This window comes from Lactuca sativa, chromosome 2 (genome assembly GCF_002870075.4).
Source record: "Lactuca sativa cultivar Salinas chromosome 2, Lsat_Salinas_v11, whole genome shotgun sequence".
NCBI lineage: Eukaryota > Viridiplantae > Streptophyta > Magnoliopsida > Asterales > Asteraceae > Lactuca > Lactuca sativa.
In genome coordinates this window covers 147,555,476-147,578,797 of record NC_056624.2, presented here as the reverse complement: position 1 = coordinate 147,578,797, position 23,322 = coordinate 147,555,476, and the positions used below count along the sequence as shown (strand labels likewise).

Below are 23,322 nucleotides of genomic sequence, written 5' to 3'. Positions count from 1 at the left end.
AGAGGGAGGTGATAGGGAACATAAAACGAGAGGAGAGAAAAGAAAAACATTACACCCTCTTTAATTTAAGAGATTTTTGTATCTTGATTTATATTTCTCCGATTCTTTGTTTTTCCTCTTTCATGCCCTCAAGCCCTCACCAAATCACCCGCCGGATTCACATCCTTACTCCATTCTTAATGGTCTGGTAAGTCTCTCCTATCTTTTTTTAAATGTGTTAAATCTATTTCCCCCATTTCTAATCTTTAGAGCCTTTTTTCATTTTTATTTTTTTATTCTCATTTGGTAATTGGTACCTCTGAATGCCTTTGTGTATTTTGTTGTGCTAGCATATTGGTGATCTAAGTATATATATATATATATATATATATATATATATATATATATATATATATATATATATATATATATATATATATATATATATATATATATATATATATATATATATATATATATATATATATATATATATATATATATATAAAATTCCATTTCTTTTCGCTTTTTAGTGTTTAATTAGCATCATATTTAAGTATATGATGCAACTTGCAATTATATTGATAATTTGTTGTGGTATAGCGGATTCGCTACCCCTAAGGCCAAAAATGACAAACATCAAAATACAATCCTAAGATGAGAAGATCAACAACTTGAACTTCACCAGATGAGTTTTCGAGTGTATGGATGGTGTACTCCAGCAAGGAACCAAAGAGGAGACATGTGTAGGCAAAAAAGACTCAAACCAGGGGTAAAATGGTCAAATTATGAAGCAAAATAGGAAAACATCAGGCACCAGGGACAGAGAAATATGTTGCTAACTTCCTTTATATCGAGTAAATGGATGAATAAATAAATATTGCAAGAAACAATTAAAAATTAGTGGTTATTATCCTCAAATGACTTAATAGGTTGAGCCTAAAAGTTCAATTTTGTTTCATGATCTATCAAAAAACCTGTGCCTAAATACCCATAACATATATGTTAAAAATCAAGTTTATATATACGGATAATCCTCTCATAAATTAGGTCCCCTGGCATTCTGGAAATAGGACACAGTCGTATTACAAAAGCGGGCCATATGACTACACAGATAAAAAATCCGGTTGTATCATTGAGACCGGGTTGTTTAACTTGGTCATGTAGACCGGTTCCTTGCTTTAAACTGGGTCATATAGCTCTCGCTTTCATGAAACCTAGTTTCTACATAATCCAACTCGGGTTTTTTAATAAACGGGTCTTTATAGCGGGTCCTATGTACGTAGTCTTTTGTAGTAGTGGTTCATATGTATGCAAATACAAAAGCAAATGCATTCTTCGTATGACGGAAATCATTCATTCCGGTCCAACTTAGCTTATGATAAGAGCAAAAGTTTGATAACCATGTAAAAAAGTTTAAGTCAATTCAAACATCAATATATAGTTTCTCGATTAGGTCATGTAAAAATTACCAACAAATGGTATGAGTAGCTAAACCCATATTTGATCCTTAACTTATTTTTTTTAGTCGGAAGGTCCTTACTGTTTGATTTTGTTACGCGCTTGGTCCCCACTATTTGGTTACACGCTTGGTCCATTTCTTACCTAAAAAGACTATTATTTAAATAGAGAAAAATGATGGAGTATGTAAGGTAAGGTGAGGGGGTAGTGCTAGGGGTGTGTTTATTTAAACAAATTAAAAAATCAATGGCAAAATAGTCTTTTTAGGTAAAACAGGACCAAGCGCGTAACAAAAACAAATAGTAGGGACCTTCCGAGTTAAAAAATAAGTTGTGGACCAAACACGCAAATTACCTTAAACCATTGGGACCATTCGTGTAATTTACTCTTAAACATAGGGACCAAACCAAAAAGGTCCAATAGACTTATCAGGCTAACAGTTTGGCGATCCCGAAAATAGGAATAGACTTTGGCCCTTGCTAGTCCTCCCGAAAATAGGGTATGAAATGAGTTTTAACCCACACCTATTACTACAACGTGGCTTGCAATAATGTCGAGTTTTTATTAACGTTGTTGTTAGCGAAATTAAGATTAGTAAACGAAAAACTTGAAACGCCTGCATTTTCTTAAGAAAATGATTGAAGAGGGACGAATATAACTATCAAAACCAAGTGAATTTCTATGCTCAGATGTGCTAACTGCCTCATTTGGCTATTTAATGGAGAAGTTTAATTCATTGAGATATTTCTAAATGCATAGGTTTTTAAATTGTGAGCCAATTAAAAACGAAAAATTATAATAGCATTTTCCTTACAAAGAGAACAATATAAAAATTTTCATTTAGTTTCAAATTAGTAGAAAAACTACTCATCAAGAAATTTCTGGCCTCCAAGTCTTCGATAAATTATCCATTAACAATTGAAAGCAATCTATTTTCTTTTTTCTTTTTCGGAAACGGACAAAAGCTACCTTTTAATTTTGCAATGACTAATTCGTTTTTCCTTTTTGAACAAGAAGTTTATTAATTCAGCACAAAGAACAAGAAGTACCTGTATAGTATGCACGTATAGTAGCAGTAAAAGAACAACGACAAATTAATTGATCAATTTGTTTCTTTCATTGAATTGATCAATTTGTTTCTTAATTCACTGAGCAACAATAAGTTTATTAATTCATTTAATTGCTCAACTTGTTTCTTAATTCCCACAAAATCTAATACCTGACTATGACATCTGTAGGCATTTGTGATCTCAAAAGATTTTACAAGATTACCAGGGATTAACAACGGAATATAATAATACCTAAGAAGTAAGATCAGTCTCAAACTTAATTAAACGGAAGATATTTTTAGAAACTAAGTGGTATGCGTCTAATTTGTGTGTCCAGAGCAATGCATTGGCAATGATTAATAATTAAAAATAAATAAAATTATTTTTATTTGAAGGTCGTGTATGTAACCCATCATTAATTATGGACTCAAAGACTTCATCGATACTCTGTTTTTAGCCCACAAAGGTCACCCTATTGGCCTATTTCTGTAATTATAGTCCAAATACAGCATTTTCATACGCCTATTCAAAGCAGTCTTGTTGGCAAAATGTGAGAATTTATCTGAACTGAGGAAGATTCATTTGCCACTGACATTCCAAACGAAGATGAAAATATTCGGATATGGTGTTAGTGTGTTACAGCGTTTTTCTGTCTTCATTCTCGAGCATGCATCCATCTATCAACCTTTAGAGGGACTACACGAAAAAGTTCCATTTTGCTCCAGCTGCCATTTCTAATTTTCAGATTAATTACAAGGATCTCTTCTAGCATCTTGACCTGGTCCATGTCCCTTCCATGCGCGAAGGGTTTCCCCATCTCCATCCCCCCTCCTCTTGTATTTGTGACCCCGCATTGTAGCTTTGCAGTCTTCAAACCGTGATACAATTGTCAAGTGGTTTCATAACCCAAATGACACATCACAAGTAACAACATTTATATATATATATATATATATATATATATATATATATATATATATTAGGCTTTTGGACCGTCCATTAATGCATTCCATTTGTTGGATTCGAATTGGGCAATTCAAGCAGATTACTTAAAAATTTGCACTGCTCGAGGTCAAAGGCCTGCAAATTGTACTCATACAGAAATGGATAGTCATCATCCCAATGAACTTCTTAGATGTGGACTATGTCACTCTGGTCATAATCAAAAAAATTGGGTAAATTCTCAACCAATGTTTAATACGATGAAAACCACGTTTTTTTATTGAACTCGTAATTTCAAGTTGATTTGATCTTGTAAACTTTATGTTTTGTTGCTTTTGTAATTTCATGCTAAATTGGTCTTGTAATGTTTTAATGTTATGAATATGATGTAAATTGTGTGTTTATTTTAGCATATATATAGTTTTATTATATAGTTTTATTGATATTAAATATTGGTATTGATTTGAAAATGTTAATAAGATATTTTTAGTCATATAAATTGTTAAATACAATATATAAAGTTTAATAATATTTTCATAATAAAATAATTTTATGTATCAATTTAATGAAGATAATAAAAATATAAAAAATTATAAAGGATAAATATCCAATGTATCATAAAACTGCAAGGACATATGTAAGTCTATAAAACATATGGAAGGATGTGGGACCACAACCCCATTTTTGCAAACAAAAACCACACAGCCCCATTTAAAAAAAAAAAAACTTTGTCTTCACCATAGTAAGTGTTATAATTGAGCATAAAATCAAACCTTTTCCAGAAACCTAATATTGAAATGGGCTAATCAATTTGTGGGATAAATTTCAAATTTTGTGTCTGTGATTTCCCCCGAACCAGAGAAATAAGAAGAAAAGAAATAAGGAAGAAGAAATTGATGTTCGAATGTTTGTGTTTGGCTGCAACTATAAAAAAATTCATTGGATTCTCAATTGAGCTGTGTTCAAATTGGCTGCAATTATTAAACCAAGAAAATTGTCAATAACAACTTTCAAGAAATGCTTATGTTGACTGCAATGTTCTTTAGGGCCAGCCCTGAGGATTCAAATGCTCAGGACGAGCCGCAAAAAGAAGACCCTTAGACTCTAACGTGTGACGAATTAAATTATATAAACAGAAGTTTTTTAAAATGAAGATAAAAGCATTTCATTAATAACTGATTCAATCATCAATTTGTAAAGTTTAATCAATTGATTTTACGAGTAAAACCAAGTTACCAGCATTCATCAAGTATGGCTACCGAACAAACTCAAAAGGATAAACCCAGCACTACTGAAATCAAAGTCATTTAAAAGAAACTCAAATATAGGCATATAGCACGATAATTTTTCATGCAAAAAGGATATCAAAAGGAAATCAAGGAACTAACCTGCATTCAGTTCATAGGCGGAGGCACATTGGATCCCGGGATACCCCTCAAAAAATTGTTAGTGTAATATTTTCGGAGATTTTGAAACGCAGATCCGTTCTACGAACATACCACCTCACTCGATCGAGATCTCAAAAATGCAATGGAGCTCTAATGGATTCTGAATCGTCTTCTTCATCTCATCTTCTGAATCAATCATTCTATCTTCTCGACATTGCGTGTCGTGATTTTCAAAGGGTATGTACTCTGGAAGCCCTAAATATTCTTTGGATCTAGCAGTAGCGTTTTCTTTTTATTTATTTTAGTTAATGTAACTCAAATCAGCATCTGTTTATATGTTTATCGCGAATGGTTTGTCTCTGTTGCTCTGATTTCACTTCAAAATCTTAGTCTATCGGATGTAGTTAATGATCCAATTTATCATGTAGTTGGATTCGGGAAAGTCGAACATGAAGCTGGGGAGAAAGAGACTTAATTTATCTTTGTATGATTCCGAACTCTAAACTTAATTTTTCTTCTTATTTATTAATACTGATTCGGCATATTGATTTTAGCACAGTCCATTGACGAATCTGTGAGACAATTTGATCATCTTAATTCAGGATTCCGAGGGAAATCAAATATCACATTCAGGTTTATAATAAAACTCTTGAATTCATCTCACATTGTGTAGAATCGGGTTAATTTGGTTCTAATTAAGGATCAATTTGATATTGGGCTTAGGTATTCGATCCATGTCTATAATTAAAAAGGGTACTTAGGATGATTTGTTTCCCCATGAAGGAGGCGGACTTATACATATGAAGTTGGAGTTCATTCTTAACGATGAGGAGCGTAATAAGTTCGTTCAGTGGTACTCTATTTATTTTTTTTCACCATTATTTCATTCCATAATGTATATAGCCATATAAGAGTGTTTGGATGTGTTGTTTAAGTTAATCAATTTCAAGTGTTTGGAAGTTATGTTTATCCTGTTACTTGTAGAGAGAAGTTGCAATGAAGAAGAAGCAAGTTCAAATTCTTAATAGCAGGCTAAGAAAGACAGAAAGTGCCTAATCTCTCACATCATTGCTGCAAAGACATGAGGTCTCAGGTTTGATCTTGCACTATCTAAAGAAACATTTAGGCCTTGTTTCTTTATAAGATAGAATGAATGAGGACAAATTTATAAAAAGTCATTAAGTAACAAAGTACAAATCACTGTAATTGGTGAGTTTTGGTTTAATCAACACAAAACCGTCTCATTTCCAGATCTTATTATACGTTACACAATTTTTTTTCGAGATACCCCTTTACTTTGACCCTGGCTCCGCCACTGATTCAGTTTTTCCTTAGCATGTTTATGTTTTTTGTGTGCATAATCTCATATATTATACACATTATAATAAACTCTTGCATTTCATAATGATATGTATATAGTAGTAGCTGTATATAGTAGTAGCAGGTGATCACTTAAATATATTAGATCAGGGCCTTATATGCAACTGTTTGTAAAAAAGCGAGAATCAATGGTGCTCATATAATTTTAGTACCCAAAAATCTAGCATTATTGTAGTCACTAAATCCCAAATTGGATATTTATTTTTACTTGAAGAATAAAAATTGTATCATATCAATTTGTCCAACAAACTAACCAAATTTCAAATAAATGACATATTTGTTTCTCTTTTCATAACATCAATTGATTGTTATCAATGTATCATGTCAGTGATACGCTAAGTATAAAAAATTAAGCTTGTAATAGAATTTGTGTCTGGAAACTTTTCTTGTTATTTTAATACTACTATACATTGGACACCATCTGCTACAAGTTATGTTCTTAACAAAAGCATTCTATTTATGAAGTGTTATTTAACACTACCCAACACTACCGAATCAAAGTTAATAAAAAAACTCAGAATCAATTGCATAATCCTTATCAGGAAACAAAACAAAACAAAACAATTTCTAAGAAGCAGAAGATAAGAAGGAAGTAGGGCTTACAAATTTCTTAGAACTGATGTTCAAGTGTGGTTTAATTTGAAGAAGCCATGAGTTTGATAAGCTTTTGTTGATGAATCAAATCGTGTTGAACATTGATGTGTAATTGGGTCAGCGGAGTAATCGCATTGGTGGGTTTGAAACTGGTTTTCTTTTGGGAATTGTGACTGTTGGTTTGGATTTATACGTGGTTAAGGGTATAATGGTGGTAATCGGGGACTAGTGATCGTGGTCTCTTGGAAACATGGGATCTTGCAGAAGGAGGCTGAAGGAGGAAAAAGGATTCAAGCGCTTAAGTAGAAAAAAAAAAATGGGCCCCTAAAATTTTGGGCCCTATTCCACTGCCCAGGTTGCCCCATTCCCTACACCGGCCATGATGCTCTTTGATGACTGACTGCACATGTTGGTTTCTTGACTTCAATCCTCCATTTAGAAGCCCATCATTTTTTATGGAACCATTTTCTTCATAGGATAGCAAGATTTCCTTCTACCATATGATGAGTACATTAAATGGAGAAGATGAAATGGTGGTTGGGTTTACTATAAGTAGAGCTTCTTGTATCACACTATGTACATGCAAATTCAAAGAAAAATGTCATACAAATCAAGGATGGAAAGTCAATATTCTATGACAAATTTGTCAATCAATGAAGTTAATTTTACTAAAGAAGAAGATTACTTTTCTTTTCCTAACAATTTTTCTCCACTTGACTTCGGGTAATAATGACATAAATTCTTACTAAAGAGCATTAAGCTTAACTTTTGTTTTTCTTTTGTTCTTTACTTTTAGTTAACCGGTAAAATATATCTAAAGAAGAAGATTACTTTTCTTTTCCTAACCATTTTTCTCCACTTGACTTCGGGTAATAATGACATAAATTCTTACAAAAGAGCATTAATCTTAACTTTTGTTTTTCTTTTGTTCTTTAATTTTAGTTAACCGGTAAAATATATGAAGTAGGTTTTCGGAAACAAGATGCAATGTCACTTATGATTTGATCCCAATGCCGCTATAGCAACATCAGAATGGATATGATGTGTGGCCATGGATTGACATCATCTCAAGGGATCTACTATATTTATCTCTAGATACTGTACCAAACCACAACCAATGTCTTCTCCCATGTTGTATTATTGATGATATTACATAGAAAATTCATTTCTTTTTGATTTTATCTTCTTATTTATGATATTTTTAAGACTCTTTAAATATAGGTACTACGGATGATTTCATCGATGTCTATGAATTAAATAATGGATTCTATTCCCAGAGTCAAGAGATCATACCCATAGTGAACTCATGCAATTCTCAGAATCAGAATCAACCACTTTTGATAACAAACAGAAAGGATAAAACCGTGGACAGATTACCAACACAACAATGATAAACGATAACAAAGAGAAGAGGGAGTTTAACACAAAGCTTAAGCAAATGACGAATCCAAGAAAAATGGAGAAAGAGAGAGCCGAAAATGGCAATGTTGGCACTTCAAGATATACTTCTAAGATGATGTTATGTAGGGAAACCATCGCTAAATATTTCTACATTACAATTAAACAGGAAGCCAAGGAGGTGAATGTTGGAATTACACTGTTGAAAAAATTTTGTAGAGACTTGGGCATTCATCGGTGGCCTCATCGAAAACTTATGAGCCTGGAAACTCTTATTAATAATGTCCAGGTTACACAAAATTTCTTTTTCTTTCACAAATTGTTTTCCACATTACAAGTTGAAGTGTTTAATTAACATCATGCAGCAGGAGTTTAGTAAGGAGTTTGGCGGGAAAGTAGAAGGGAAGTCGAGGGAAGCAATACTGATACTGGAAAGAGAGAGGAAAAAGCTGGAAGAGATTCCAGATTTACAAGTAGAACACAATACAAAGAGATTGAGACAAACATGCTTTATGTCTATCTCCAAGAAATGAAAATCCATGGCATCATCGACTTCTTTCACATAGTCAACTAAAAGGAAACATGAATGATGTCATAAAGGAAAAGTTGTGACTTGTAGTCATAAATAAACCATGTTGTCAAATGCAACAAATAGCATTATACTATGTTTCTTGTTGTCAAGTATTCAAATCTTGTTGTCAAATGAGATAAATAACAATGTGCATTCATTTCTTTTTTTTTTTTTATTATAGCATCCTACTTACCAAAAGACTTTCATTTGTTTTTACACGGACTGGTTAAGGTTTTCATTTGGGTTTTAATTGTTTTTTTTTCTAGGATTTCTATTTTGCTTCCTATTTTTTTTTCGTTTATCAATATTGCCCTCGTTATTGATACAAGGTACCTCATTTTCTTGCACCGGTGGATGGCTAGAAGCTTTCCTTTCCATTATCTATAACAAATAATGAATGTATTATCGTTATAGTGACGTCAAAATTAGTGGCATATATCATGGACACCGCCACTTGTTGCATGTAACTTAAGTATTTTTTTTTAAAAAGATAACTATTCACATTTTACTTTTCCTATATATGGTACTATTCATACATATGGCACTAAGCATGTACACGACACTATTCGTGTATATACCATACTATTTATGTATACGATAGTATTCTTGTATCTACCATATTGTTTATACCTACGATATTAATCATGTATTTTACAAGCCTTGTATTTAATTTACGATTCATGTATTTTACTATTTGTGTATTCAACTATTGGTATTTTACTATTCATACTTCACTATTCATATTTGTATAAATAAAAATATTTACTTATTTATTTATTTATATACTCCCTCCGCTCTCATATTAATAGTCGATGTTTCCTTTTTGCTTTGTCCCAAAATAATAGCCTACTTCTAAAAATAAATTTCTCTTTTACCAAAATACCCTTCATTATTAGTTAACCTACTATAGAATTAAATGCAACAAAGGGATAAAATTAAATGCAAAAAAACGGTATAATTGTCATTTCATTTAATGAAGTTAGTGGTAATTAAAATTTTCTTAATCTGTGTGTTTTTTTTTGTCTGTGGACAATAATTTTGGGACAAAGGGAGTATTTATTTAATAGTTTAAGGCTAGGTTTGGAAAATCCCCAACCTAATTCGATTAAACTATAGCTCTACTATCAAATTTTAACACCCCAATTTTATAAAACTTTTACAAACTTATTTTTATTGAAAATAAGTGTTTTAATTTTACAATATTTTGGGGCTTTACAAACTGAATACAAAACTATAGTTGATCAGAATATCTTACTTGGGGCCTCAGACTTTTATTCTTTAAATATTAGTATTTATTTTTCACTTGAAGCTTCTGCACCTGAGATCTACGACATATAAAAAAAATACGTAAGACAAATATGCCAAGCGAATTACTTGGGGTTTTTGACATAATAATGCTCATATTCTCATTTGCAATTTTTTTTCTTTAATTTATATACATGCAACGCTATACAGGAAATGCATGCAACAAGACAATGTACTGTCAGTTTACTCCATTTATCCGTTTTGTCACCCTAGCATGACATACCACTCTAGCATGGTATTTATATACATCTACTTCGTGAAGGGAGGTACCACCCCAGTAGTCTCTTAATCCCATTTCTAGGATTTATATCGAGACTTGTACTCCACTTTATGCAATCACATTCAATGTATGCATGGACACCACTTTTTATTTTGACTCTTCATGCACACAAATGCCATGATACACTTATATATATAAATTTTTATATAAATGTTTTAATTGGTTTACCATATCTCACTTATATACCAATTATAATAAAAAATATGTGAGATCATGTATTATATACCAAATACTTCATATCTCGTTTATATAACAATGATAATCAAAAATCTATCAAATCGTGTATTATATACCAAATACTCAGATAACCTTGAAAAATTATATTTATTTAAATATAGTTGTCATATATCCCAAACGGGGAAAAAGTCGACAAGTACTCACATGGGTAGTTAGTATTACTAACTAGTATTCCTTTTAAACTCCTGACCTCGTTGGTTGTATTTCCTTTATAAATAAACAAATTCACGAAATTAATAATTTAGTTTCAGTTTAAGCCTTTAGCTTCTAAATTTATACCAATGACACTATTTATATACATTTTAGTGTCATTGTACATTCATAATATTTTTCCAAGATTCCTTCAAATATAAAAATATTTTGCTACTAATGGTGTTGAATTCGGTGCTTTTGCCAAATCACGTGACAACAATATAGGGACTTATAGTTTTAATACCAAGTCATTCCAATATACAATCCACCAATATCTTGGATTGTATATGATGATATAAATAATACTAATAAGTCACTTTAATTATAAAATAATTAAGTATTACCTTAATATTTGTGTGTTGGTATAATACCTGTTGTTTTCACCTTGTTTGAACTCTGTATATTGCATGTAGATGAATGTATTATACCAAATAAGTAAGTATTTGTAAATGGAAGAGTGTGTTAAGATCATCTACAACCCACTTCCATCCCCCCATACCCTCCCCCCCCCCCCCCCCCAAAAAAAAAAAAAAAAAAAAAAAAGTAAAAAATGGGATAAATAATGTTTCATCTCCAACCCTCCTCCATTTTTAACTCCAAAAAGTGTATTCCTAATATATTTAATTCTTCCAACTTATATAGATTTTCAACCATTCCCCTTCTACTAACTTGGTTTCAGCAAATATATAATTTATATTTTTTCATTACAATACTATTAAGTAAATAAGATTATATTTATAACACTTAATTATAAGCTTTTATAAAATACGTTATCGTGATTTAAAATTTCAATATGTATTTGAATTTCTGTATGAATTTGATAAAAAAAATATAAACTTTATATTTATAATTAATTAATATAATTTAGTATATAGTACTATATTATAAGTATTAAATATACATTTAAATTATAATTAGTAGATAAAAATAACCTAGTAATGTATAAATATATAAAAAGTGAGACTAAAACCGAAAGCTCAAAGTTCATCTCCCTTTTGGGGGAAATGAATAGTATAACACCACATATGTTGTTATACTATTCATTTCCCCCAAAATGAGGGAATAAATGGGGTAGGGTTGGAGAGGAATGGAGGGAGAAATAAAAGAAAAAAATAGAAAATGGGAGTGGGTTAGAGATGCTCTAAGAAGGGAAAGGAAGAGAGTTTGCTTTTGATTTTGGTTCTTGCTTGAATGAGAATCCGTAAATCACATATTCAAAAAAAAAAAATGAGCTCAATGATTTCTTGCACGTATTCAGACCACATTTAGCCATAATAAACATAAATTTTGAACATGGGTCCCGCGTTACTAGAAAGGAAATTGTCTTACATATCTAATGAGCCTAATTTCGAGTGTTGATTACTGTTCACATGCTCTTACGTGCTACTAGTGTCGGGTGTTCCGAGTTGGTCTATGTTGGTGTTTTCCTCTTTTTCTGGTCAACTTCGAATACTCGTAATTTCTTCATCCGAACTCTGTTTATCCCAATTCAACTTGCGTAATTTAGTATGTCATGAGCTCTATCAAATGATATATGCTTTGCTTAATTTGGATGCTGGGAAGTCAGTCTTCCAAGCCTTCAAAGTTTGTGTACTAACTAACATTATTATTTTCTAAAAATAACGATTTACTCCAGGTTATTCCAACAATGTTTCTGGCCATTCAGAAATATTCTTTAGCTATTATAGACGAATGTAAACTTTTAAAATCTATTGTTCCCTACCCGGTTCAGTTTTAAACTCAGTTTTAGTTATCGACATTTTCGTAACAAATTTAACTTTTTATCAACTTCTCGTGTTTGTATCTTCTTCGTACGAACATCAATTTAAATGATTATTTTTTCTCTATTTTCTTCTTAATCTTAACTTCATGTTAAGTTCAAGTATCATTTCAATTGATCATATATCGTTATAGTTATTGAGCCTGAAACATTAGCATTTCACAATTTACATTTTATACTTAGAAATATTCTAATTATTCATTTTTACCATATTTTTCTCGCAACTTTGAGTACTAATATCTCATTACTACGACCTTGGTTTTGGCTAAATCTTTTTGTATTACTTACTTGGTAATCCCATTTTACATCACTACTTTTCAGTCTTACCTATTTTTCACATACGCTATTTGACACGAGTTCAAAATAAGACTGTTAGCCATTTATGAAACCTTCATTTTTCCTTTTTTTCTACCTTTATAAATATTTTCAAATTAAAAACATTTGTATATGTATTATTAAATTGTCATAACTCACCTTTATGATTTCATGATTTTCTAGATGTTACACTTTTCACATGTATACATTCATCATTTCAATTCATATACTAATTTTATAATCCCAAATATTTGCACAATTTTTGGGATGTTACAAAGATACACGGGACGGTCCGGATAGATTGAAGGTCCTAGAGGCGGTCCCGTTAGGCTGAACTAGATAGTGGTCTAGATAAGTTGTAGGCCATGAGAGGTGGTCCAGTCAAGCTGAAGGCTCATATTATGCGTCTAGTTATATGTATTGGTTGTGTGTGGTACTTTGGGGAAACTCACTAAGTTTTTACTTATAGTTTAATTTTGATGTTTCAGGTACTTTAGATGATCGGGGGAAAGCAAATGCGTGATCGTGTACATCCTTTTGATTTTATTATATTTGATTTTGGGATGCTCTGATTTGCGATTATTACATTTAGGTACACTGTTTTGTAAACAATTATGGTTTTTGGTTGGATTTTAAAAATGAAAATTTTGCCTTGACTTTTAGGATGTTACATATATCTTTACAATCTGACACATTGTAGGTTGTAGTATGTTGGTCTTTAATATCCACTGACTTCATTTTTGGTTTACCCATCCAGTTGCAAACCACATACATGTGCTTTATTATATCACCCTTTTTTCTTAGTATGTTCATAAGAACATCAAAACCAACCTCCTCTGCATATCTTCTATAAAACTTAATTCCATCATTGATATCTTTGAACCTCATTGACTCAATAGGTTTAAACTCTTTAGGAATATCCAGTTTGATGTCATGTAGAACCTCTGACTCGTAACTATATGGTATAAAACTTGTACTCATCCTACTACTCAAATTTGCGTCATTAGAAGAAGTAGAACATTCACATGTATAATCAAATATCGAAAACGTTTTAATCATATATGATTATAAAAGAAACAACTTAATATAAGTCAATGCATCCAATGTATAATCATATATGATTAACAATGAAGTCCTTTGTATAATCATATGTGATTATAACATACAATTGAACATATATAAACTAAACATGTGTCAATATTTATTTAATACCAAAAACTGGATAATCACATATGATTGAGACTAGACTTTAATATATTAAATAACAAAACTGCTAATTAATTACATATGATTAACAAACACATTTACTTCTACTACAACAAGAATAAAAAAAAATGAATTGCTTATATAATCATATGTGATTAAATGAGTATTTAAAAGAAAATTTACCCGAAACACTAAAGTTTATTTTGATGACTTGAATTGTTCAACATCTTCAAAACTGTCAACAAAAATACTAATTTGATCTTTATTTCTAAATAGATTCACATTATCAATTGAAAATACATTGTCAAAGAATAAAACTTGTGATTAGCAACAAAAAGACATATATGATTTAAAGCACTATAATATAAAAGTTAATATTCATAACATATGCTAATCATGTACGATTAATATCTTGGTGTATATAAAACATAAAAATCACATATGATTACAATCATATATGACTAAAACATTTATGATTATAACATATATTAATCATATATGACATAAAGCGTTGTATATATAAGATGTATCATTAAAATCCTTTGAGTTTATAACAAATATCAATTACCTATGATTTTAACAATGATTAGTTTCTATAATAGTGGCTCAAAACCTGTTCATAAAATCTTTTAATCAAAACTGATCGAAGTATTACAATCTGTAACATGATGTTTTAGCCTTTTTACAAGCATAAATCACGATTAATAGCGTCATACTCAATAATCTTGATTTATACATCACATATGTTGTTACAATGCACGTTCAAAACAAAAATAAGAAAAATAAACAATAGAAATAAAATCGACTTCTAATGTTCAAAAAAATTATGAAAAGTTACCATTTTTACTTTTTGGATGGACAATATAACCTAATTCCTTTCGAACTCAAAATTTTGAATAACTGATTCGATTACTAAAATAGATGAAGTAATTACAAATGTGAGTGTAAAAAGTGATGATTTTTTCTTTTTTGATGAACAATATGCTAAACCTAACTACTTTCGAACAAAAAAGTTGAATAACTTATTTGATTACTAAAATAGATGAAGTACTTACAAATGCAAGTGTTTAATGATCAAAAAAAGTTATGCAAAGTGACAATTTTTACCTTTTGATTGAATAAGCTGTTAAACCTAACTTCTTCGAGGATGATGCAATCGATTCTTGTATAAGAATTGACGCACAAAACACAGTAAATTTTGTAAACAAAATCGTAGAAATCGACAGTATTTAAAAGCAATTCCGTAAAAATCGAAGCGAATCAACAAGAACTCACCAGATATTCTCAACAAAGTTACATCAAAAATGGAAAGGAGTCAGATGGAAAATCGTTTATAACAGACAAAGTTACGAAAATGCCCCTGGTAGGACATGCCTTTGTTTAATGATAATGATTGGCTGAGATTTGTTCTCATTGTTCTCAAAATAAAAATTGTTCTCATTTGAACACACTTTTATATATATATATATATATATATATATATATATATATATATATATATATATATATACATATATATATATATATATATATATATATATATATATATATATATATATAATATTAAGTTTCACATTCATTTAGTCCATTAATTATAAAAGGCACCTACGAATCCTTATTAATCATTCATCACTAGATGGTTCTTGATTGTAAAATTGATTATTGATTATAACGGTACCAATTTTCTTTTTTGAAAACAGCAAATATATGGATATAAAGGGCCACAACGATAAACAATTTTCTTTTTTGAAAACAGCAAATATATGGATATAAAGGGCCACAACGATAAACAAGCAACATGATCGAAGGGCAAAGGTACAATAACAATTTACAAAATAAGAAGATTAAAAGGGGAAACACTCCGATCAACCCAACTACCACAACATTGTGAACTCCTATATTTGTACCAAACATATGTTATGAGATAACATTATCAACAATCTTGGAGAGAGATGTGCATAGTTTCTTGAATACCTTATCATTTCTTGCTAACCAAGTGTACCAAAGTAGACAAAAGAAAATCACCTTGAGAATCAATCTCTTCCGAGTGCGGTGATCCCAAGCAGCCGCAAAATTTAAAAATTCGAAAATTGATGAACATTGTCTAGTTGGTATTCCACACCATTTAAACACCCATACTCGAGCTTCTTGAGCCATCTTACACGTGATCCAAATATTATCAAACAGAAAATTTGAGTAACAAAATTTCACCTTCATCATAGTATTTAGCCTTTTTAAAATATATAACTACATTTTTTTATCAACTTAAAATACTTATTGAGTAGTCTACTTCAACAAAAATAATCTTTGTTATTTAATATAATATATTTTTTTACAAGAAGCTAATACTTTCTCTTTAGCGCTCAAAACAATTACACGAGATGGAGGATAGATAGTTATAACTAGTGTTATACCCATCTGGTGGACGGGTTGATCGATGTAAAAACAATAGATTGATTTTGCTTTCTTCTATAACATCCTTTTTTCATTTGGTCTGTTGTTAGCATTGTAAAATGAGAAATCTACCGAATTATATTACATATGAATGAATTAACGAATAGCAATAGATTAAAAGACAATCAAATAAAAGAATAACAATCAATTTAAACACAATCAAATGAAACACAAACTAACCTTTTTCATTATATCCTAATAATTACAATATACTAAGGATAACGATTCTTTTAATATTTTAAATTAAGTAATATAGTTCAATACATATCGATGGAAAGCAAACGGAAAACAAGCTGCGCTGCTAACCCTTTGTAGATGACAAAACTAATTCTTTTGAAAACAACATATGTGGATCTAAGAGATATGACATTAGAATGCATGACCCGTTGGACTCTGTTGAGGAGCTCCACCGTCTCGGTGCGAGAAAACCAAATGTATCAAATGCAATTGTACTCTTGATAATTTTTTTGTGGGAACCAAATTTCAATCCAAGAAAGAAAGGTCCTACTTTTTTTGGTCCCCAAAAATTTTCTTTTGCAATTTTGGTCCTTTAAAAATATTTATAACATCTTTAGTCCCTATTCTAGGTAAAATAACAACAATCCACTTTTATATTTATTTTATAAAAATATATTATTTGAGTTAATTTTAGAATATTATCATAGGCTTTGGAACCACCATCCCAACCCAACCCCCCCCCCCCCCCCCCCCATCCTATTTCCCACCACCGCCCCGCCCATTCATTCATTCTACCTTTGAAATACATAGAAAAAAACCCAAATCCTAAACTAAATTGAAAATACCAAATCATAATATATACAAAAAAAAAATCCAAACCCACAGTAAAAGAACTCCTTAAAAAGTCATTTTACTTGGAATATTAACCAATATCGTTATGAAACAATAAAATAAGGACCATGTTTGTAAAAAAACAAGTAAACAAAGAGAAACTCCAACAATTTACCAAAATGCCCATAATCAACACAAATTCCAAAAATTTAAAAGATATAAACAATCATTTAGCATATGATAGAAATAAGGTGAAATTCCAAGAAAAACGCATCGTACTTTATTCTCGCTCTCAATATATAAACAACGTACTTTACTTGTTTTATCCATAATAGCTTCATTCTTACATTTATTTATCATAATAGCACCCAATTTCATTTATTTACCGAAAGAAACAATAAGTAACATTCATTTTACCCAAAGAAACAATAACTAATTTGGAACTTAAAATGTTTACAAGTGTTTTTTTAATAGTTCATATATAGATATTAGACAAGAACAACTGAGAGTTGAAATAATTAAAGTAAATAGGTAAAATACATGTGAAAATAAAGAAACATCATATTGTGGGGTGAACAATATCTAATAGGCTTAAAGGTGTAAACTGTGAGGGGGCTTCTTTTGACAACAACCTTCATACCAAGTCAGATTTTCTATGCCATTTGATGAAAGCGCTTGATAGTGAGAGGGCTTGAGAACAACTAAAATAGCAGTGTACTTGGAGTAAATTAGATTGGTCTTTCCTTTTGGACATGGAGTATTCAGATCTAGCCACCAACTTGTTTTCTTGATTCAAAAAAGTAGCCACCCCATGATAAGCTTCAATAAATAGAAAATCAAAAATATTGGAGATATAACAAAAGACAAAACAGCAAAGTAGAATGATAGGGGATTGTGGGAACTGACAAATTCTTGGTTGTTATAAGGTTGAAACCATAACTATATTCCTTCTATGTGCAATTTACCCTTGCAAAACAAATTGAGATCATATGCATTATGCATTGAAAAAATGGTATTTTTCACAAAACAAAGGTCATTTTTACATCGGTTAACTCGTCTACCAGACGGGTATAATTTTATATCAAGGATGTAACTTTAATTTTAAAGATTTGTCAACTCAATCTGAACCATAGCATGCAAATAATATAGAAAAAAGGTGGATGTTATGGAATTTGGACTAACAAAATAGAAAAATATGTGACTATTTGTTGCACTAAGTTTATATATTACGAATATGAAAATAAATACCTGGTAAAGTCAAACCCAATTCTTCATCATACTCATCAAAACCTACAAATCTCGAGTGCCTTGATTATGTGGCAGTCATTGGCGAAAGTGGATGGAACGAAAAACCACTAATTGTATCTGCATAAAATGCATATCATTAAGCTTTGTCTGTATCAAGTGTTGTCTGGATAAATAATGTGTTCAAAAAATATTTGAGAAAAGTAGTATCTGTCGTAGATTGAAAGCTGGATACCCATTCACCCGTTTAAAGATCATACATATGTATTACATTTTTTTCATAATAAAATTATATTATGAAAAGTGATATAAAAATGATAATGAAATTTTATAATAAAAATAAAATTTAGTGAAATTACCTATCCACCAGGGAGCTAGTTCCCCTTATCTAGAAAGTCAATATCTCGGGTAATGGATCCTATAAAAAAGAGGAGATTGTTGCAACTACAGAAACAACCGTACCGAACCGTACCAGAGAAATAGAGGCATCTACTAAAGCAGAAACGGGTGTAGCCCCGGGGTACCAAGAAATCGACTGAAACTGTATATGTTGATTTATCATCTCTGATGACCATTCTACCCCTAGTCGTTTTTGGCTAGGTAAATGATGTTGGTTAAAACTCATTGACATGGGTGACATTTATTGACAAATAAAAGAAAATTGGTTGGTATTTATGGTGAATTCCTTAGAGTACATTGCTATTATACAGGGATAAAAATGGTACTCTGATGGAATCATGTACGTCCACTTTTTATTTCTCTTTTTAATAATCCTATAATATTATCCCATATATATATATATATATATATATATATATATATATATATATATATATATATATATATATATATATATATATATATATATATATATATATATATAAAAGGTGAGATTCAATAGAGAACCATAATTAACCAAGGAACCAAGGAACCAATCGTGAGCGTCGGAAATCATAACGATCAACGGCCAATGAAATATATGTACCCTTTTACATTGAACGCACACACCGGGTTATACCAAAAAATCCACCATTTACAAAAAAAAAAAAAAAACTCACCACTTTTTTTCGTTTAAAATTTTTTTTAGGCCATGTTTTTTATCGAAAAAAAAAACCGAATATACCGTTGTTCACGATTTTTCGCCATCTTTCCATAGAGATCCATCATTATATATAAAAAACGAAATTTTTTTTTTCGAAAAAACCCACTTTATTTTCTTTGATGAAAAAAGTTAAGGTCTATTTTTTTATAGAAAAAAATTAATAAATATATCAAAATTCATATTTTTTGTACTTTTTACACATAGATTTATATTCATGTTTTAAAAAAAAATATATTTCAGTTCAGATTCACATTGTGAACCTGTTCAGATTCATATTGTAAACTTGTTCATATTCAGATTGTGAACCTGCTCAGATTCACAGTGTAGATAATAATAAGTCAGATTCACAATGTGAATCTGAATTGATCGGAGCTTTTTCACATTGTAAATGTTAAAATTTGAAATATTACAGTTTAGATTCACAGTGCCAATCTACACTGATCGAGATTTTTTTTTGTGAACATTTTCAGATTTACAATGTGCATAATAGTAATTCAGATTCACAATATGAATCTGAACTGTTCGAGATTTTTCATATTGTGAATGTTAAAAATTGAAATATTTACAGTTTAGATTCACAGTGTGAATCTACACTGTTCGAGGTTTTTTTCTTTCTTTTTTTTAATCGGTGTTGATGTTTATTATAAGAGTACAAAAAATTAATATTTTTGGTATAATTAGTTTTTTTTTTTTATAAAAAACTTAAATATTAAAAAAAAACTAAGAAAATTAAGTGGGTTTTTTTCGAAAAAAAAAGTTTGTTTTTTATATATTATCATGGATCTCTATGGAAAGATGACGAAAAATCGTGAACAACGGTATATTCGTTTTTTTTTTTTGATAAAAAACTTGACCTAAAAAAAAATTAATGAAAAAAATGAAGTTGGTTTTGTTATAATCCGGTAAATGTGCGTTCATTATAAAAGTTTACAACCATTCATTTTGCTGTTAATCGTTTTAAAAATCCGACGCTTTGGATTGGTTCGTTGGTTCCTTAATTAATAATGGTTCTTTATTGAAATATATATATATATATATATATATATATATATATATATATATATATATATATATATATATATATATATATATATATACCAAGAAATTTAATTGCATTCAAATGACCAAAGATGATTAATATCATATCATACCTTTCATCCCCCAGTGTAAAGATAGTTTCCATTTTGGAGAATTGAACCGGAGGGCAAAACGATCATTTTTTAACCATGAATATCGAGTATCCTGATGCATTTGTTTCAGCCTGTGGTTTCAAGGCTTTCTCAGGTTTGGTCAATGTTTTGCTACCTAATTATACATGTGTATAATGAATTCCATAAGTACAATATTATATCCATGTAGGGTACCTGCACAACATACTTTCATTAAATGCTCAAAATAGCAACATACTTTCAAAATCAAATATGCAAATAGGCAAAACTAAAAAATCTTTAAAAAAATAATAAAACCACGCAAGGAGTTTTAATTTTTTATATTTTAAATGCTTTAAATAGGAACATACTTTGACACACACACACGCACACATAAATCATATAACACATACCATTCTAGCTATGTAGAGCTCTTTGCTATTTTCCCTCAGTTTTCCATATTCATAGTATACAATATTTTCATTTTTATAATTTGTATAAAAATTTTGTTTACAGTAACTACTAAAAGGGCACCTAATAGTTTTTTCAAGAATTCAATATGCTATGTTAGCCTACTCAAAAATTTGCCCTTAGGCTTAAGGTTCATAGGAGAAGCGTGTCTTTCGCGTAGCATAAATGAGTAACATAATATGCAAACCTACCTGTCTAGTCATGAAGCACTTGAGAAGATCACTAAAATGATAAATTTCCTGAAAATAACTTGAGTAGAAAGATCAAATATGGTTACACACAATGTGTAACACATACAAAACCTTTATCATATGCTACTGGTATGTTGACAATACCATAATACCTTTTTTCCTAGGTCCTGTAACAGTAGGTGGTAGCAAAATTGTTATTGGTATGTTGAAAATGCAATAATACCTCTAACCCATGATTGGAGGGTTGTGCTTTCTCCAGTTGACTTTGGACTTACAAGGCTTCTACAGCCATGTTTCTTCCCCAACAAAGTCACCTTGCCAAAAACAAATCTTCAAATTGGAAACAGATAAAACATTTTGAGACTCTATTTTACAAAAAAATACAGGCTTGGATTCTTGATATATGAATCACTACACAAAATAAAAGGTCAAACATCATAGAAACTAAGCTCTAGGAGCAGAAAAGGAAGGAAAGAAGGTTATGATGTGGACAAAACAAATTAAAATTACCAAAAAGGTGAGTATCCAACACTTATATTATTAGTAATTAATGGTAATGCCAATGTTATATTAATCCCACTAAATGATGCAAAACTTAATCTAACTAATTATAATTCATCTATATATACCAGATTACCGGGTTGTGGACGAATTTGTATCTTCAGCAATACCATCACTAATGGTTGCAATTAGCTCCAAACTTGATAACACCATTTGTTTCACCAAAGGAAAATATCATGCGAATTCTAATCCCATGTCACCAAGATTGTGAGTCGACATGTGATGGTAAGCTCATTTGTGTTTTAGTTTAACTATGTTGATCTTCATCTTGAGTTTTTGTGGGCAGTATAGTAAAGAGGTAAATTTTCAAGCCTGAATTGAGTATGATTAATAAACGGTTTATTTAGTACCTACACAGAGATATCCACAAACATTTTAAGTAAAACATATGTTCATTCTTTATTAAAAGTAGTTGGCGATCATCGATACTTTGAGCAAATGCTGAACGATCACTACTAGAAAATAGGGTATTACCGACAGAATTTTTAGCAACGGAAAAATGTAAAGAAATGTAATCAACACAAGATCTTCCCAACATCATCATTTCATTCATTATGAAACATATGGTTTTCATCAACAGATTACAACTCAAACCTCACTACAAATCACTCATACTCTCATATTACAGATCTTGTAAGACAATGATGAACAAACCCTAACTTTAGATGATAGAGAAAACTGAGAGATAAGATCAGTAAAAATATCTTCGTTAGAGTTTATCAAGATCACCTAACACTCCTTATATCATAACCCATTAAACATTGGGTATAACCCATATATCACTTGACCCACTTGACCCGCGTGTCCTTTCACCTGCAATATACGTACACACAATACATACACATATATTGTTTATTAATTAACCTATTAACATATTTAACAAATTAATGTTTAAGTTTGTAACTTTATTTATTCTTTTCAACATGCCCCCTCAAACTAAACATTAATTTTAACAAAAAATTTAATTCTTCTTAAAAATATCAATCATATTAAGTCGATTTACAATATATTCATGTTGAACACTACCAAGTGATTTTGTCAAAATATCTGCATTTTGATTTGAAGACATTATTTTATTAACTTTTAAAATTCCATTTTCAATTTTCTCCCTAACAAAATGAAGATCAATCTCAAAATGTTTTGTCTTCTCATGAAATACAGGATTTAAAGCCAACTTAATTGCAGATTCATTATCACAAAAAATATCAACAGGTAAATTAGTTTTTATACCTAAATCATTAAGTAATTTTAAAATCCATATTACCTCACAAGTTATACTTCCTA

The 23,322-nt window shown here is 30.3% G+C and overlaps 1 protein-coding gene across 1 annotated transcript; it reads left to right on the top strand.

Moving 5' to 3' along the window:
* Positions 1 to 8,180: 8,180 nt before the first annotated feature.
* LOC111885124 (protein RKD1) lies at positions 8,181 to 8,724 on the top strand. Its single transcript, XM_023881407.1, has 2 exons — positions 8,181 to 8,480; positions 8,557 to 8,724. The coding sequence occupies exons 1-2, from the start codon at positions 8,181 to 8,183 to the stop codon at positions 8,722 to 8,724; spliced, it is 468 nt and encodes a 155-aa protein (XP_023737175.1).
* The last annotated feature ends 14,598 nt before the right edge of the window (positions 8,725 to 23,322 follow it).